This window comes from Hylobates moloch, unplaced genomic scaffold, assembly GCF_009828535.3.
Source record: "Hylobates moloch isolate HMO894 unplaced genomic scaffold, HMol_V3 SCAFFOLD_11, whole genome shotgun sequence".
NCBI classification, from domain to species: domain Eukaryota; kingdom Metazoa; phylum Chordata; class Mammalia; order Primates; family Hylobatidae; genus Hylobates; species Hylobates moloch.
In genome coordinates, this window is record NW_026652286.1 from 75115301 (window position 1) to 75135185 (window position 19885).

Sequence of the window (19885 nt, forward strand, 5' to 3'; positions counted from 1 at the left end):
CTCTATGCAGCCTGGGGACATAGTGCCCTGCGTCTCAGCTGCTTCAGCTCCAGCCATGGCTAAAAGGGGTGAAAGTACAGCGCAGGCCATTGCTTCAGAGGGTGCAAGCCCCAAGCCTTGGTGGTTTCCATGTAGTGTTGAGCCTGTGGGTGCACAGAAGTCAAGAACTGAGGTTTGGGAACCTCTGACTGGATTTCAGAGAATGTATGGAAATGCCTGGAAGTCTAGGCAGAAGTTTGCTGCAGGGGTGGAGCCCTCATGGAGAAACTCTGCTAGGGCACTGCAGAAGGGAAATGTGGGGCTGGAGCCCTCACACAGGGTCCCCACTGGGGTATTGCCTAGTGGAGCTGTGAGAAGAGGGCCACTGTCCTCCAGCCCTCAGAATGGTAGATCTATCAACAGCTTGCACTGTGTCTGGAAAAGCCACAGACACTCAACGCCAGCTAGTGACAGCATCTGGGAAGGGGGCTGTACTCTGCAAAGCCACAGGGGTGGAGCTGCTCAAGGACATGGGAGCCCACCTCTTGCATCAGCATGATCTGGATATGAGACACAGAGTCATAGGAAATCATTTTGGAACTTTAAGGTTTAATGACTGCCCTACTGGATTTCAGACTTGCATGGGGCCTGCAGCTCCTTTGTTCTGGCCAATTTATCCCATTTGGAACAGGTGTATTTACCCAATGCCTATACTCCCATTGTATCTGGGAAGTAACTAACTTGCTTTTGATTTTACAGGCTCATAGGTGGAAGGGACTTGCCTTATCTCGGTTAAGATTTTGGACTTTTGGGTTAATGCTGGAATGAGTTAAGACTTTGGAAGACTGTTGGGAATGCAAGAAGTCTGAGGGCATGAGATTTGGGAGGGGCCAGTGGTAAAATTATACGGTTTGGCTATGTCTCCACTCAAATTTCATCTTGAATTGTAATCCCCATAATCCCCAAGTGTCATGGCAGCGAGCTCGTGGGAGGTAACTGAATCATGGGGGTGGTTTCCCCTATGCTGTTCTCGTGACAGTTTTTCATGAGATCTGATGGTTTTATAAGTGTCTGGCCATTTCCCCTGCTGGCACTCATTCTCTCTCCTGCCACCCTGTGAAGAGGTGCCTTCTACCATGATTATAAGTCTCCTGAGGCCTCCCTAGCCATGTGGAATTGTGACTCAATTAAACCTCTTTTCTTTATAAATTATCCAGTCTCCAGTATTTATTTATAGCAGTGAGAACAGATAAATACACTTGGCTATTGTGAATAGTGCTGTAATGAACATGGGAGTGCAGGCATCTTTTTGACATATTGATTTCCAGTCTTTTGTGTAAATACCCAGAAGTGGGATTGCTGGATCATATGGTAATTCTATTTTTAATTTTTTGAGGAACTTCCATATGGTTTTCCATAATGGCTGTACTAATTTACATACTCACCAACAGTGTACAAGAGTCCCCCTTTGTCCACATCATCACCAACATTTGTTATCTTTCGTCTTTTTGAGAATAGCCATTCTCATAGGTGTGAGAAGACATTTCATTGTGGTTTTAATTTGCATTTCCCTAATGATTCTTAATATTCGGCAATTTGTTGGCTATCTGCATGTCTTCTTTTGAGAAATAACTGTCTATTCAGGTTTCTTGCCCATTTTTAAATTGGATTATTTTCTTTCTATAGAGTTGAGTTCTTTATATATTTTTAATACTAACCCTTTAACAAATATATGGCTTGCAAATATTCTCTCCCAATCTGTATGATGTCTCTTCATTCTGTTGTTTCCTTTTTATGCAGAAGCTTTCCAGTTTCATGTAATCTTGTCTATTTTTGTTTTTGTTGCCTGTGCTTTTGGGGCCAGATCTAAAATATCATTGCCCAGACCAATGTTGTGTAGTTTTTCCTATTTTTTTCTAGTAGTTTTACAACTTCAGGATTCATATTAAATCTTTAACTCATTTTGAGTTGATTTTTCCATATGGAAATCATGTGGTCTGAGATAAGGGTGTATTTCATTCTGCATGTAGATAACCAGTTTTCCCAACATAATTCATTAAAGAGACTGTCCTTTTCCCATTGTGTATTCTTGCACCTTTGTCTGAAATCAACTGGCCATCCATATGTGATGGGAACTCTTAAAATCTACTCTCTTAACAATTTTCAAGTATACAACATATTCTGAGCTATAGTCACAATATATAATAGCTTTGTGGTGGGAGTACTTTGAATAATTATTTTAAAATATATACTTTGCTTCCAGAATTTCTACAACAGGCTGGGCACAGTGGCTCACACCTGTAATCCCAGCACACTGGGAGGCCAAGGCAGAAGGATTGCTTGAGGGCAGAAGGATTGCTTGAGCCCAGAAGTTTGAGACCAGCTTGGGCAACAAAGCAAGATTCCGTCTCTATGAAAATAAATACATAATAATTTTCCACTAGAAACCTGTATTATCTTTGTAATCAGAAAAAATAACAGACACAGACAACCTAACAAAAAGACAACCCAATTTTAAAAATGGCAAAGGACTTGGATAAACATTTCTTCACAGAAAATATACAAATGACCAATAATCACATGAAAAAATGTTCAACTCATTAGTTATCAAGGAAATCCAAGTCAAAAACACATCATATGCCCACTAGGATAGATACAACCAAAAAAACCATACAACAACAAGGACTGGTGAGGATATGAAGAAAATAAAACCCTTATACACTGCTGGTGTGTATCTAAAATGGTGTAGCTACTTTGGAAAACAGTTTGGCAGTTCATTAAACAAAGTTACCATATGACCTAGCAATTCTACTCCTAGGTATATTCCCAATAAAAATGAAAATATATGTCCACACAAAAGTGTTTACACAAATATTCATAGAAGCATTATTCATAATACCAAAAGGTAGAACCAACTCCAATGTCCATCAACAGATGAATGGATAAACCGTATGTGACATACCTATAGCGTGAATTGTGTGGCCATAAAAGAGAATGAAGTATGGAAAGAAGACAGTCACAAAAGACTACATACTACATGATTCCATTCATATGAAAGTCCAGAACAGGAAAATGAAAGTAGATTTGTGGTTGCTTAGGGGTGGTGGGGGCAACAGCAGGTAGGATAAGGGTGTGATAAATAAAAGGCACAGGGCTTCTTTTTGAGGTGATGAAAATGTTCTAAAATTGACTGTGGTGATGGTTAAACATACCTGTGAATATACTAAAAATCACTGGACTGTACACTTGAAATGGGGTGTGTGATTATATAAATTTATAAATTATATAAATTTAATTACATGGTATGTGAATTACATCTCAGTGAAGATATTTAAAAAAAAATGCATGAAGTTTTCTTAACAAAAAGGCAAAACGAAGAAACCAAAAGCCATTATGAAAATATTCTTGGTTTAACTCCTTATTTTTTATTTTATTTTATTTTATTTTGAGATGGAATTTCCCACTATTGCCCAGGCTGCAGTGCAATGGAATGATCTCGACTCACTGCAGCTTCCACCTCCCAGGTGATTCTCCCGCCTCAGCCTTCCAAGCAGCTGGGACTACAGGCGCGCATCACCATGCCTGGCTAATTTTTGCATTTTTAGTAGAGACAAGGTTTTGCCATGTTGGTCAGGCTGGTATCAAACTCCTGACCTCAAGCGATCCGCCCGCCTCGGCCTCCCAAAGTGCTGGGATTACAGGCGTGAGCCACGCGCCCAGCCTCAATTTAACTCCGTATAAAGAAATGTAATTCAAAGCCAGGAAGACTGGTGCATGCATTACTTTACTAATAGACTGTAAACAAAATTATGTATTTAAAAAATACAGACACGCAAAGAGATGAAGAGCCATGCAGTTAATGTTCAGAACCAATTATTGTTTAACTCTACTTACTGCTTAACTCAAAGTTTCTCCCTAAGAACTTCATACATCTGGGAAAAATTATTACGAGAAATCTTTGTGTTACTCAACATGCTGGGGTAAGTCATCAATTTTAGTCTGAAAGAAGGAAGTCATGGGAATCTAGAGCAAGCCTGCCTGTTCTCTGTGAAAAAGGACTATTTAATGCAAAAGAAAGACAATAAAAAAGAATGTCAAGTATTAAATGCCAATTGAGTTCATTCTCCTATTCACACTAGAATTTAGACTGAACCCACTGTGAGCCAGATGGCTGCATTATGGAAAAACAACAGGAACCCAGAATTTGGTAGTTGATTTTTCTGGCCTACATCTACTTTTTTTGGCCTATGTTTTATCTTCTACACCATCTTTTGTTTTTCCTGCTTTTGAAAAGGAAAAAAACCAAATATTTAAAAAATGCCCCCAAGTTTTGTTTTCCTGTTAGTTTGGTTGCCGTTGTGCACTTTGTTTTTAGGATTTTTGCGTGCTTTTTCAGTTTGTGTACTTTCCCCCACTGTTTATCTCCTCTAATACCCATTCATCATGACTTCTTCTCCCTACTCCCGCCATCCCACAGGTAAATTCAGTATTTCCTGGGTTTTCCCAGAATTTACATGACAGGCTGGTTACTCAGCCCAGCCCCATCTCTGTAACCCTTAAAATACAAAAATCAGCTGGGTGTGGTGGCACACACCAGTAATCTCAGCTACTCACGAGGCTGAGGCAGGAGATTGCTTGAACCCAAGAGGCGGAGGTTTCAGTGAGTTGAGATTGAGCCACTGTACTCCAGCCTGGGTGAAAGAATGAGATGCCATCTCAAAAAAAAAAAAAAAAAAAAATTTTTTTTTTTTTACATTTAAAATGTTACATGTTCCCTTTCATAGTTCACATCGCAATGAAGTACAGCAGTAGTCCTTAATCTGAATTGGAAGCATTTAATTTGGGTCCTAATTACAACTTTAAGAATGGAGGCATACTTCAGGAAAGAAAGCACCAGTGCAGTTCCAATTTATTATTGTATCTGCTGTCTTGAGAGTACAGAGTGTATGAAAGTGCATAGTGGTTTAGAATCACTATAAAATTTAAAAAGACCTAGAGACATTAACAAGAATCCACATTCTAAGTTCTCAGAATCCACATTTCTGACCTTGTCTGCTGGGGCTTGCTCTGTTTTTGATGTCTCAAAATATAATTCTTTTATTGAAATATATGTTCCTCATCCTGTTTCAGGGCTTCTGCCTGGAATGTTCCTCCCCCTAGCATTTGTAGGGCTGGCTCCTTCCTGTCCTGCAGGTCTCAGCTCAGATGATCCCACCTCAGAGAGGGCTTCTCTGACCAGCCAATCTGCAGCCCTTCCTAGTCACTTTTTTCCACATTGCCCTCTTTATGCATGGGGGTAGAGAGGTGTTTTACCCTGTTTATTTATTTATTATTATTATTTTTTGAGACAAAGTCTTGCTCTGTCACCCAGGCTGGAGTACAGGGGCACAATCTCGGGTCACTGCAACTCCCGACACCCGGGATCAAGCAATTCTCCTGCCTCAGCCTACTGAGTAGCTGGGATTACAGGCACACATCACCACACCCAGCTAATTTTTTATTTTCAGTAGACGGGGGGTTTCACCATGTTGGCCAGGTGGTCTCGCATTCCTGACCTCAAGTGATCTGCTCCCCTCAGCCTCCCAGAGTGCTGGGATTACAGCCATGAGCCACCGTGCCCAGCCTATTTATTTTTAATCACAACCCAAAATCATCTTTTTAGTTGTTTACTTCCTTATAGTCTATGTCTCTCCACCTGGATATTATCTTCATGAGAGCAAGAACTTATCCATCTTATTTACCACTTTATGCCTTGTGCCTAAAACAGTGACTAACAGAGTGGGCAGTCCAAACTAATAGCTGTTCACTGAGTAAGTGAGCATAATATTGCATTATTTTCCTACATTTCATTCCTTTAAACAAAATTGGATGATGTTAAAAATTACCAGCAACGGGTTCCAAGATGGCCGAATAGGAACAGCTCCAGTCTACAGCTCCCAGTGTGAGCGACGCAGAAGATAGGTGGATTTCTGCATTTCCAACTGAGGTACCAGGTTCATCTCACTGGGGCTTGTTGGACAGTGGGTGCAGCCCACGGAGTGTAAGCTGAAGCAGGGCAGGGCATTGCCTCACCCAGGAAGCACAACGGGTTGGGGAATTCCCTTTCCTAGCAAAGGGAAGCCATGACAGACGGTACCTGGAAAATCGGGACACTCCCACCCTAATACTGCGCTTTTCCAATGGCCTTAGCAAATGGCACACCAGGAGATTGTATCCCGCGTGTGGCTCAGAGGGACCCACACCCACAAAGCCTCGCTCACTGCTAGCACAACAGTCTGAGATCAAACTGCAAGGTGGCAGCGAGGCTGGGGGAGGGGCGTCTGCCAGTGCTGAGACTTGAGTAGGTAAACAAAGTGGCCAGGAAGCTTGAACTAGGTGGAGCCCACCACAGCTCAAGGAGGCCTGCCTGCCTCTGTAGATTCCACCTCTGGGAGCAAGGCATACATAGCTGAACAAAAGGCAGTAGAAACTTCTGCAGACTTAAACTTGCCTGTCTGACAGCTTTAAAGAGAGTAGTGGTTCTCCCAGCACAGAGTTTGAGATCTGAGAACGGACAGACTGCCTCCTCAAGTGGGTTCCTGACCCCCGGGAAGCCTAAATGGGAGACACCTCCCAGCTTCCAGAGGAAGGATCAGGCAGCAACCTTTGCTGTTCTGCAATATTTTCTGTTCTGCAGCCTCCGCTGGTGATACCCAGGCAAACAGGGTCTGGAGTGGACCTCCAGCAAACTCCAACAGACCTGCAGCTGAGGGTCCTGACTGTTAGAAGGAAAACTAACAGAAAGGACATCCACACCAAAACCCCATCTGTATGTCACCATCATCAAAGACCAATGGTAGATAAAACCACAAAGATGGGGAGAAACCAGAGCAGAAAAGCGGAAAATTCTAAAAATCGGAGCACCTCTTCTCCTCCAAAGGAATGCAGCTCCTCGCCAGCAACAGAACAAAGCTGGATGGAGAATGACTATGATGAGTTGAGAGAAGGCTTCAGACGATCGGTAATAACAAACTTCTCAAAGCTAAAGGAGGATGTTCGAACCCCCGGCAAACAAGCTAAAAACCTTGAAAAAAGATTAGACGAATGGCTAACTAGAATAAATAGAATAGAGAAGACCTTAAATGACCTGATGGAGCTGAAAACCATGGTGCGAGAACTACGTGACGCATGCACAGGCTTCAGTAGCTGATTCGATCAACTGGAAGAAAGTGTAACAGTGATTGAAGATTGAATGAATGAAATGAAGCAAGACTGTAAGTTTAGAGAAAAAAGAGTAAAAAGAAACAAATAAAGCCTTCAAGAAATATGGGACTATGGGAAAAGACCAAATCTATGTCTGATTGGTGTACCTGAAAGTGATGCGGCGCACGGAACCGAGTTGGAAAACACTCTTCAGGATATTATCCAGGAGAACTTCCCCAACCTAGCAAGGCAGGCCAACATTCCAATTCATTAAATACAGAGAATGCCACAAAGATACTCCTCAAGAAGAACAACTCCAAGACACATAATTGTCAGATTCACCAAAGTTGAAATGAAGGAAAAAAATACTAAGGGCAGCCAGAGAGAAAGGCTGGGTTACCCACGAAGCGAAGCCCATCAGACTAACAGCGGATCTCTCGGCAGAAACGCCACAAGCCAGAAGAAAGTAGGGGGCCAATATTCAACATTCTTAAAGAAAAGAATTTTCAACCCAGAATTTCATATCCAGCCAAACACTAAGCTTCTTAAGTGAAGGAGAAATAAAATCCTTTACAGACAAGCAAATGCTGAGAGATTTTGTCACCACCAGGCCTGCCTTACAAGAGCTCCTGAAGGAAGCACTAAACATGGAAAGGAACAACCAGTACTAGCCACTGCAAAAACATGCCAAATTGTAAAGACCATCGATGATAGGAAGAAACTGCATTAACTAACGAGCAAAGTAACCAGCTAACATCATAATGACAGGATCAAACTCACACATAACAATATTAACCTTAAATGTAAATGGGATAAACGATCCAATTAAAACACAGACTGGCAAACTGGATAAAGAGTCAAGACCAATCAGTGTGCTGTATTCAGGAGACCCATCTCACGTGCAGACACACATAGGCTCAAAATAAAGGGATGCAGGAAGATCTACCAAGCAAATGGAAAACAAAAAAAGGCAGAGGTTGCAATCCTAGTCTCTGATAAAACAGACTTTAAACCAACAAAGGTCAAAAGAGACAAAGGTGGCCATCACATAATGGTAAAGGAATCAATTCAACAAGGGCTAACTATCCTAAATACATATGCACCCAATACAGGAGCACCCAGATCCATAAAGCAAGTCCTTAGAGACCTACAAAGAGACTCAGACTCCCACACAATAATAATGAGAGACTTTAACACCCAACTGTCAACATTAGACAGATCAACCAGACAGAAAGGTAACAAGGATATCCAGGACTTGAACTCAGCTCTGCACCAAGCAGACCTAATTGACATCTACAGAACTCTCCACCCCAAATCAACAGAATATACATTCTTCTCAGCACCACATTGCACTTATTGAAAACTGACCACATAGTTGGAAGTAAAGCACTCCTCAGCAAATGTAAAAGCACAGAAATTACAACAAACTGTCTCTCGGACCACAGTGCAATCAAACTAGAACTCAGGATTAAGAAACTCACTCAAAACCGCTCAACTACATGGAAACTGAACAACCTGCTCCTGAATGACTATGTACCCAGTAGTTATGTACTATTGGGTACATAACGAAACAAAGGCAGAAATATAGATGTTCTTTGAACCCAATGAGAACAAAGACACAACATACCAGAATCTCTGGGACACATTTAAAGCAGTGTGTAGAGGGAAATTTATAGCACTAAATGCCCACAAGAGAAAGCAGGAAAGATCTAAAATTGACACCCTAACATCACAGTTAAAAGAACTAGAGAAAGAGCAAACACAGTCAAAAGCTAGCAGAAGGCAAGAAATACCTAGGATCAGAGCAGAACTGAAGGAGATAAACACACAAAAAACCCTTCAAAAAAAAAAAAAAAAAATCAATGAATCCAGAAGCTGGTTTTTTGAAAAGATCAACAAAATTGATAGACCACTAGCAAGACTAATAAGAAAAGAGAGAAGAATCAAATAGATGCAATAAAAAATGATAAAGGGGATATCACCACCAATCCCACAGAAATACAAACTACCAGCAGAGAATACTATAAACACCTCTACGCAAATAAACTAGAATATCTAGAAGAAATGGATAAATTCCTGGACACATAAACCCTCCCAAGACTAAACCAGGAAGAAGTTGAATCCCTGAATAGACCAGTATCAGGCTCTGAAATTAAGGCAATAATTAATAGCCTACCAACCAAAAAAAGTCCAGGACCAGACGGATTCACAGCCGAATTCTACCAGAGGTACAAAGAGGAGCTGGTAGCACTCCTTCTGAAACTATTCCAATCAATAGAAAAAGAGGGAATCCTCCCTAACTCATTTTATGAGGCCAGCATCATCCTGATACCAAAGCCTGGCAGAGATACAACAAAAGAAGATAATTTTAGACCAATATCCCAGATGAACATCGATGTAAAAATCCTCAATAAAATACTGGCAAACCAAACCCAGCAGCACATCAAAAAGCTCATCCACCACAATCAAGTTGGCTTCATCCCTAGGATGCAAGGCTGGTTCAACATATGCAAATCAATAAACGTAATGCATCATATAAACAGAACCAACAACAAAAACCACATGATTATCTGAATAGATGCAGAAAAGGCCTTCAACAAAATTCAACAGCCTTCATGCTAAACACTCTCAATAAATAGGTATTGATGGGACGTATCTCAAAATAATGAGAGCTATTTAAGACAAACCCACAGCCAATATCATTCCGAATAGGCAAAAACTGGAAGCATTCCCTTTGAAAACTGGCACAAGACAGGGATGCCCTCTCTCACCACTCCTATTCAACACAGTGTTGGAAGTTCTGGCCAGGGCAATCAGGCAAGAGAAAGAAATAAAGGGTATTCAATTAGGAAAGAGGAAGTCAAATTGTCCCTGTTTGCAGATGACATGACTGTATATTTAGAAAACCCCATCGTCTCAGCCCAAAATCTCCTTAAGCTGATAAGCAACTTCAGCAAAGTCTCAGGATACAAAATCAATGTGCAAAAATCACAAGCATTCCTATATACCAGTAACAGACAAACAGCCAAATCATGAGTGAACTCCCATTCACAATTGCTTCAAGGAGAATAAAATACCTAGGAATCCAACTTACAAGGGATGAGAAGGACCTCTTCAAGGAGAACTACAAACCACTGCTCAATGAAATAAAAGAGGACACAAGCAAATGGAAAAACATTCCATGCTCATGGATAGGTAGAATCAGTACCATGAAAATGGCCATACTGCCCAAGGTAATTCACAGATTCAATGCCATCCCCATCAAGCTACCAATGACTTTCTTCACAGAATTGGAAAAAACTACTTTAAAGTTCATATGGAACTAAAAAAGAGCCCGCATTGCCAAGACAATCCTAAGCCAAAAGAACAAAGCTGGAGGCATCATGCTACCTGACTTCAAACTATACTACAAGGCTATAGTAACCAAAACAGCATCATACCGGTACCAAAACAGATATATAGACCAATGCAACAGAACAGAGCCCTCAGAAATAATACCACACTTCTACAACCATCTGATCTTTGACAAACCTGACAAAAACAAGAAATGGGGAAAGGATTCCCTATTTAATAAATGGTGCTGGGAGAACTGGCTAGCCATATGTAGAAAGCTGAAACTGGATCCCTTCCTTACACCTTATACAAAATTTAATTCAAGATGGATTAAAGATTTAAACGTTAGACCTAAAGCCATAAAAACCCTACAAGAAAACCTAAGCAATACCATTCAGGACATAGGCATAGACAAGGACTTCATGACTAAAACACCAAAAGCAATGGCAACAAAAGCCAAAATAGACAAATGGGATCTAATTAAACTAAAGAGCTTTTGCATGGCAAAAGAAACTACCATCAGAGTGAACAGGCAACCTACAGAATGGGAGAAAATTTTTACAATCTACTCATCTGACAAAGGGCTAATATCCAGAACATACAAAGAACTCAAACAAATTTACAAGAAAAAAAATTCAAACAACCCCATGAAAAAGCGGGCAAAGGATATGAACAGACACTTCTCAAAAGACATTTAGGTAGCCAACACCACACATGAAAAAAATGCTCATCATCACTGGCTATCAGAGAAATGCAAATCAAAACCACAATGAGATACCATCTCACACCAGTTAGAATGGTGATCATTAAAAAGTCAGGAAACAACAGGTGCTGGAGAGGATGTGGAGAAATAGGAACACTTTTACACTGTTGGTGGGAGGGTAAACTAGTTCAACCATTGTGGAAGACAGTGTGGCGATTCCTCAAGGATCTAGAACTAGAAATACCATTGGACCCAGCCATCCCATTACTGGGCGTATACCCAAAGGATTATAAATCATGCTGCTATAAAGACACATGCACACGTATGTTTATTGGGGCACTATTCACAATAGCAAAGACTTGGAAGCAACCCAAATGTCCATCAATGATAGACTGGATTAAGAAAATGTGGCACATATACATCATGGAATACTATGCAGCCATAAAAAAGGATGAGTTCATGTCCTTTGCAGGGACATGGATGAAGCTGGAAACCATCATTCTCAGCAAACTACCGCAAAGAAGAAACCAAATACCGCATGTTCTCACTCACAGGTGGGAATTGTACAATGAGAACACTTGAACACAGGGTGGGGAACATCACACACTAGGGCCTGTTGTGGGTGGGGATGGGGTGGGACAGCATTAGGAGATATACCTAATGTAAATGACGAGTTGACGGATGCAGCACACCAACATGGCACATGTATACATATGTAACAAACCTGCACATTGTGCACATGTACCATAGAACTTAAAGTATAATAATAATAAATAAATAAATGACACATGCACACGCATGTTTATTGTGGCACTATTCACAATAGCAAAGACTTGGAACCAACCCAAATGTCCATCAATGATAGACTGGATTAAGAAAATGTGGCACATATACACCATGGAATACTATGCAGCCATAAAAAAGGATGAGTTCATGTCCTTTGTAGGGACATGGATGAAGCTGGAAACCATCATTCTGAGCAAACTATCTGAAGGACAGAAAACCAAACACCACATGTTCTCACTCATAGGTGGGAACTGAACAAAGAGAACTCTTGGACACAGGACAGGGAACATCACACACCAGGGCCTGTCATGGGGTGGGGGGAGGGATAGCATTAGGAGATATACCTAATGTAAATGACGCGTTAATGGGTGCAGCACACCAACATGGCACATGTATACATATGTAACAAATCTGCATGTTGTGTACATGTACCCTAGAACTTGAAGTATAAAAAAATTACCACCAATTTTCAGATGCAATTTCAAAAACATGAGTTGAACACAATTAACTTTCTGAGGAGTTGAAGCAGTTAAGTGTACTATGAATTCTTTAGTTAGAAAAATTCTTTCCTACATCAAATCTCTAGTTAAAAACTAGTATTGGTATCTGTCTGTATATCTATCTATCACTGTTTGTATCTATCACCATTTGCATCTATCAATCAATCAATCATTCATCTGTATCACCATTTGCAACTAAAGCAACCTGTCAGGCCAACTGGTTCCTGTCTTCGATTGACTTACAAACTCACAGAAAGTTTCCATCTAATATTCTTTTCACACATAGAACATTTTATCTAAAATAAATAGAAGAAGGTAGTGTGACATATGGGATTATGTACCTGATAAATTCTTTCCACTTCAGTAAGACTTTCATTGTTGCAATTGGGGGTAAAAATTGGAATACAGAATAAGCTGTTCCCAAATTTCTACTGCCTTCTTCTGTAGAAATCTAAATGCAACCCAGGTCCAAGTGCTCAAAATTGTGGTTAAAAGTTCAGTAGTGCAGAATTAGACTCAATAAAGAAGAAAAGGAAACGGTACCTAATAGTGTAATCAAGTATTTTTAAAATAATACCCTCTCACAACTACCCATCCCTGCCATGTCTATGGAAAAAACTAACCCCACTAGAGTGGCCCAAATGACTAGGCCAAGGATGAGTAACCAAACTAATGGCAATCGTGACAAATGGTACATACACGATTAAGAGATAAACGGCTTTGGAAAGGAGTTGGTGCAAGTTATGTCCAAGAAAAGAGCTTCAGATTGGATGATGGTAACCCAATCCTCTCAGATCCCTCTGTTGGGAAGCATCAGTGCTATGTGATCAAGGAGACAGCTGTATCCTGAATGATAATGAGCTGCTGTTCTAGTTACTGATGAGATGTGCGCCCCAATCTAGACCATGCCACATTTCCTTACATCCCTGCCCAAACCCATTATGAAAAATAATATGGGCATGTGTCTTCCTTGCACTATAAAGTGTAAATTCATCCATCCACAGAATCTAAAATATAAATACTCTGACTGCAAATGAAATAAGGGGAAATTATTTTCTCTATAAGCTGAAAGTGTGTCAAACAAGTCCCTGCAGACAAGAATGTCAAAAGTATAGCTGTCTTCAAATAATGATTAGAGGACATAAAAAAATAGAACTGTTACATGTAACTCAGTGGCACACTGGAAAGCAACCTTCATTCCCATTGTTTGACTTCAAGTACCTATATTACTGTATAAACAGAAAAACAGCTGTAATAATGGATAGGATTGGAGCACAAACCAGTACATATCTGCAAAATGTATATAAAAGCGTTTTGATAAGGCAAGTCAGCAATTACAAAATGTCTACTTCGTTCCACAACTGAGTTCAACCAACCAAAAATATACATATTCTGCATACCTACTATGCATCAGGCATAGAGGGAGATGTTAGGATGAATAAATCATAGATTTCACTCTCAAGGAACTTAGATGGAGACCAAAACAAGAGAAAAAAGATTCTCTGAAATTCCAACGTGGTGAGTCCTATAAAAGTGACAGACACCCAACATTCTAAGTAGTATTGCAGGCGGTCTCCGCTTTTTCCAACAGTACATTCCTGGAATACACATCATAATGGAATTTGCCAAAGATACTATTTTCCTAGTGAGAGGAAATAATGGCGCCACAGAAACTGCACTAAATAAATAGCACCAAATAAACTGGTAAACAGTATGTTCAAAGAAACAAAGCTTCAACAATGGTCTATGTAACTAAAAAGAAAAACAGTTAAGCATCCATCCTATAAAAATACACAAACTTAACATGTTTCAAAAGTGTTTTCAAGATACAAAGAGGAATGCAACAGTTATGAGAAGTAAAATGCACTGTGCAAAAACATTTTTAATAGTTGTATTATCTGTTCTCCTTCTAGAAAAATTTGAGGCAATGCTTTTCTTCTTTCTCAAAAAATTTCCCTGTGCTAGAAGGGGCATTTGAAATCATCCCACTGACTCTGGAGCTGCCCTCAAAGTATTCAGTCGATTTTTAATAATCATTCACAGTGAAAAGCATTTTTTAAAAGTAAGGCCACACCACATTTCAGACAGTGTGATAAAGAGCCATAGGTTTTAGAATACAACTGGGTTTCAAATCCTGAATGTGACACTTAGTGTCATGTGATCTTGGGCATTTTCTAACCACTCTTGAGTTTCAATTTCCCCATGTGTAAACCAGAAATGACACCTACCTCACCACTGTTAGATTAGTAAATGTATGAGGAGTATCTTATAAGTTGCAGGCATTCAAAAATGGTGTCTATTGCTAATATTACTGTCTTTATGTTTCTTCTACCTCCTTTGTTTACCCAAGGTTAAAGTTAGTAGTGCAGAATTAGATTCAATAAAGGACAAAAGGAAAAGGTATCTAATAGTGTAATAAAATAGTTTTTAACTAAGACCCTCTCACAACTACCCAATGATAACCACTTTACATTTTGGAGTAATCCCTCTAGACTTTTTTTCCTCTCAATGAAAACATTTTCTGTAGAATTACTAAAACTAGAATTAAAGTATGTCCTGACTACGTACCACCAGACACCAGTCGAAAAGGCAGAGATAATGAAACAAAGAACAGCAGTAAACCAAAAACATAAACTAAGTGAAACACTGGGATGCCCCACAGGGATAAAAACTCCAGCAAGTTGCAAAGCAGCATGAATGTACTTAGTGCCACTGAGCTTTACACTTAAAAAAAATGGTTAGTTATACATTGTATGTCATGTATATTTTGCCACAAAATAAAAAACAAAAACCAAAAACTCCTAAAAGTTAAGGCTTGGTCCATTTTGTATTCTTAGAACCTAGAATGTGCTAGCTCATTAGAGTCAATAAATATTCCCTGAATAAAAGTAAACAAAACAAGTTAGTGATAGGATCAGTGTACCTTTTTCTAGTTTCCAACTCAGTCGACTGTGAAGATTAAGGGCAGTGAGAAGATAACTTAAAAATTGTTTACAAGAAACATACCGTGATGATTTACTACTGATATTGATGACATCAGCCTGGTTCTTGCATCTTTACATGCTAGTGAACTCAGAGGCCCAAGGCTTTGTCCCAAACTAAAATCACAGGGTAAGGGCCTCACCAAGTGTTTGGGTTGAGTCTGCCTAATGGGTGAAATGTAAGCAGGGTCTCCTTAGAGTCAGCAGAGGTAATATTAAGGCTGCCATGGCTGACTAGTTTAGAGTGACTTGTTTCATCAGCAAGACCTGCAGACTTCTGTGCTGACATTTCATATCTACAGGCAAACTACAAAACCCTCACATCTAAAAATGTGCTTCAAAAATTCGTAACATGAAATTCCGATATGCTTTTTGTTTTAGAATTTATTCACATCTTTACAAGACTGAGAAAGATTAATCCAGTGAACTATCACTTGCTGATGTCTACTACAGGGCACTAGGGCAGGTTATTGGGATTCATGGGTGAAGAACTCAGGGTTAAAACAGGTCAGTGAACCAGCTTATGCCTACTTCCTTGGCTGTTATTACTTCATGTACCCTAGACAAATGAAAATTTGTTGTTTTAATCTTTTAAAACTCACCTGTTGAGTTAGCACTGGAGTTGTGTGGAAGCCCAGAATTCTCTATGTTTGTAGATGCTGTAAAAATAAAGAAATATCCTGTTATGAAAGAACATTTAACTAAGAATACTGGCAGTATGTGGTTTTCTGCCTAGGGGGAGGGGGGGTAGTGCTGTGGGGGGGGGGTAGATTATTCCACAGGAAGTTCTACTTTTGCCCCTGTTGTTATGAAACATATCTTGAAGCTGTCAGTAAAAGAGACTGTATTATCAGGTTTTTCAAGATAAACATCTAGCTTATGTAACAAACGCTTACACAGTACTTACTATATATCAGCCACTGAATGCAATAGCTTTGCCAGAATTCATTTACCCACACAACTGGGGACAGATGGACCAATTTCTGCCACTGACAGCTCTGCTCTTCTAAGTGGAGTGGACCATTTCAGGAGAAGCCCTTTCTACTCATAGGCATCTCTAGGTCTTGCACCACCCCACCAACACCCCTGATTTCATACAATGGAGGGATAAAATAGGATTTTCTTATTTAACTGCACCTTCTCAGTACAGTTTTAATTTTTAAATTAGTACCTTTAGATTTGGAAAAAATGTTAAGAGATTTCTATGTCCCAATTAAGCAACTTTTCAGAGTGCTTTATTCGTTTTGAGTCTTTGTCTAATGAAGATTAAATATGTATAACACATAGGGAGAGAGCAACTGTATTATTGTGTCCTTTTCACAAAGATGAACTCTCCCCTACTTAAAAAAAATCCTCCAAGTACAAACAAAAGCAGTAACTTTGAAGGATTTATCTTTACTTCTTGGGCAAATTTCTTCTTTGTGAGAATTTCTTCTTGATGAGACTATCATCTATTTATCACAAAAGGATACAGTGTAAGATTAACTTGAAAAAGATCAAGGTCAATAGACTACGTAGATGTATTTAGCAGCAGATAGCAAATAACTGCCAGCATTATTAGGTGCTTACCACAAGCCAGGGTTATGTGCATTAGTTCATCTAACCCTCTCAACAATTCTTAGGAGTACTGTTTTGCAGACAAGAAGTGAGGCCCAGAGAAGGCCACCCAGATAGAAAGTGGCAGAGACTGGAATTGGACCGGATTGTTTGATTCCTAAGCCTGCAGATATGAGTGCCAAAATGGAACTACTGATTTTCTACTATAAACCTGCTCCTCCCCCAACCTTCCCAATTGTTGCATTACCAGCTGCTCAACCCCAAAACCAAGAGGTCATCCTTTGATTCTTCTCTGTTCCTCATCCCACCCTCCAATCCATCAGCAAGTGATTAGTCCCAACCCCCAACAGATCTAGAATCCACTCTTTCATCTCCATTGCCACTCACCATCATCTTTTGGCTGGGCTAACACAAAAGCCTGTTTTTGTTTCCCTGCTATTGTCACTCTTACACGATTTCTTAATTTCTTGGCAACTTATTTGAACCCTTGAATACAGCCATTTTCAAGCCACCTCAATCCTTGCACTTTTCAGTTACAAGTCAAAAAAGTCCCTTCTTTCCACAAAGGTTGTTCAAGGTGGGTTTCTGTCACTTGCCACTAAGAGTAATGACTAATAGCCTCCCCTCCCATCCTGCTAATGTTAATGTCATTCATTGGAATACTACAATAAATCCTGTTTGCTGATTTGCAAACTTGCTCATAGTCTCCCTCCTCCAACTGATATTTATAAAGCTATGCAGCAGACTGTGAAGAATATTTTAAAAGCAGAATTTCAATAATGTTTTTATCTTCTCCCACAATATTCTAGGCAATGGTAGTACTGTGGAATAAAAGCATTATCTACTTCAAGAGCCATCATCACCTAACGTGGCTTAGTGGTGAAATGGTTAATTGAAAATTTGGATTCTGATCTGAAACCAAACATGTAAATCTGGAAGGTTCAGGCACAACACTTGCTTTTTCTGGAATAACCTGGGTGAATTAACAATTTTTCTTTGTTTTGCTGAAGTTTTTTTGTTTGCTTAATTGTGCATGTGACAAACTGGCTTCGCAGACCTAATTTTGAGATCATTTAAGAAAAAAGTGGTAAAATCATGTCCATCGTGTATCTTGGTCCTAATTTTATACCAATTATTTCATGAGGTGAGGTCTCCATTTTTAAAAATTTGTTGCTGTGTTTGTGAAGATAAACCTTACTGTTTCTCCAATGAATTACCGATTAGAGAAACTGTGAGTGACCATGCTTTTCTTTCTTTGCCCTCGTAACACAGATTTTTTTTTTTGCCCTATTTTAGCACTCACTGTTTGTTCTGTTTATTACTTAATGTCTTACTAGAGGTTAGTCCCATTTGGAAAACTTAAAATGCTCTACAGTAGGAGATCCCTGAATTGATAAACTAGTATAACCAACCAGAGGTGGAATCTGTTTCTACGGACTATAATGTCACCTTGCAACTAGACTAAAAGGTATACAATAGAAGATTTCTCAAAAAAGCTAGTAACTGTTAATCGTAGTCTTCATATACAAACTGCCTTCTTTTTCTCTTGCTGGATAAATATACAGTGGATGAATAGAATTTAAAACCATGAAAACCTTGGGTCACTTAACTTATCCTAGTTTACTGACCATTACCTAGGGACCTGACTTCTCTAACAGTTGACCAAGGAAAACAGTATTTACACAGCAAATCCCAACTTCCTGGTTTCATCCAAAAAGGGCTGTTTAAAGTCTCCAAAGGGCCAAGGGCCTAAAACGAAACAAATTCCGCCCTACACAGAAGAGCAAAGTCAACATCATCCTGTTACGACCTTACTATCGACGACGTGAGCCACCGGCGACCGTGCAGCTGTGCCCTTAACGCTGCGCAGCTGCCGCGCGCCTCGACCGGGTGTTTATGGCACACGAGGGGTGGAGAGCGCCCCGCCATGGGGGCGGCCGCCTCAACTACCGCGAGGGCGGGGCGCGCTCCCCAAAAGCTCCCAACTAGTTCCAAGAGCCCCGAAGTCTAACTTCGAGCGTCAGGGGGACCTTAAGACTGTAATTCATCTGGATAATACTGTATAATATTAGACGATGAAATGCCGGGGGGACGCTTGAAAAGCTCCCCAACTAAATGGCAGACGTTTCCGCGGGCCTCGGTAGACATATTTTTCAACTCAGCTAATCTTGTTTACAAACGGAAGCCTTAGATAAACTCCAACCTCGGCAAACATTAACTTCAGGGAAAGGCTGTAAAAACCAACTTGCGGTAACTCAACAGGTTATGCGCACCCGTCCCGGCCTGCGACCGCCGCTTCCAAAAAGCGAGAGGGGAAGCATCAGGCAATTTCCTCAGCAGGCGGCCCCGGGGCCAGCGGGTGACTGGTCCAAGCCTCAGTTTCCCCCACCCCGCCCGGTCACCTCTGGGTCCGCCCCGAGCGTTCGGCCAGAGACACGCGGAACTTTCTGTACCAGAGCCCAACTTGGGAACCGAAGCCTCGGCAGCGCGCTGCCTCCCACGAACGGGGCTGGCGACCCCCGCAGCCACTTACCCGCCATGGGTGCACTTTCATGGGCGGCCCCCAGCAGCGCTAGCACCTGCAGCGTCCCCAGGAGCAGCGCGGCCCAAGCACCTCGCGCGCCGAGTCCCATTGTTCCGAGGGCAGGATGCGGCGGCCTCGTGGGTTCCCAGCTGAGGTGGCGGCGGCGAGAGCGGCTCCTCTGAGCAGCCGGCGCAGGCTCTGCTTCCCCTTCGGCCGCGCACGTCTCCCCTCCTGCCGCCTGCCCCCCGAATGACCAAATAGGGCGCAGGAGCGGGGCCTGGAGGGGGCGTCGCGTGCGCAGCCGGGGCGGCGGGGCCGGGCTGGGTGGCGCGGGGGCGGG

At 41.0% G+C, this 19885-nt stretch overlaps 1 protein-coding gene across 1 annotated transcript in view; it reads right to left on the bottom strand.

The window, feature by feature from the left end:
• Positions 1 to 19862, bottom strand: part of TMEM123 (transmembrane protein 123) — a 55137-nt gene extending 35275 nt beyond the window's left edge. The window contains exons 1-2 of the mRNA XM_032167250.2: positions 19555 to 19862; positions 16067 to 16123 (exon numbers count right to left, since the gene is read on the bottom strand). Coding sequence (XP_032023141.1) covers positions 16067 to 16123; positions 19555 to 19654 — 157 coding nt within the window. The 5' untranslated portion in view covers positions 19655 to 19862. The remainder of the gene's footprint in view (positions 1 to 16066; positions 16124 to 19554) is intronic.
• Between the last annotated feature and the right edge of the window lie 23 nt (positions 19863 to 19885).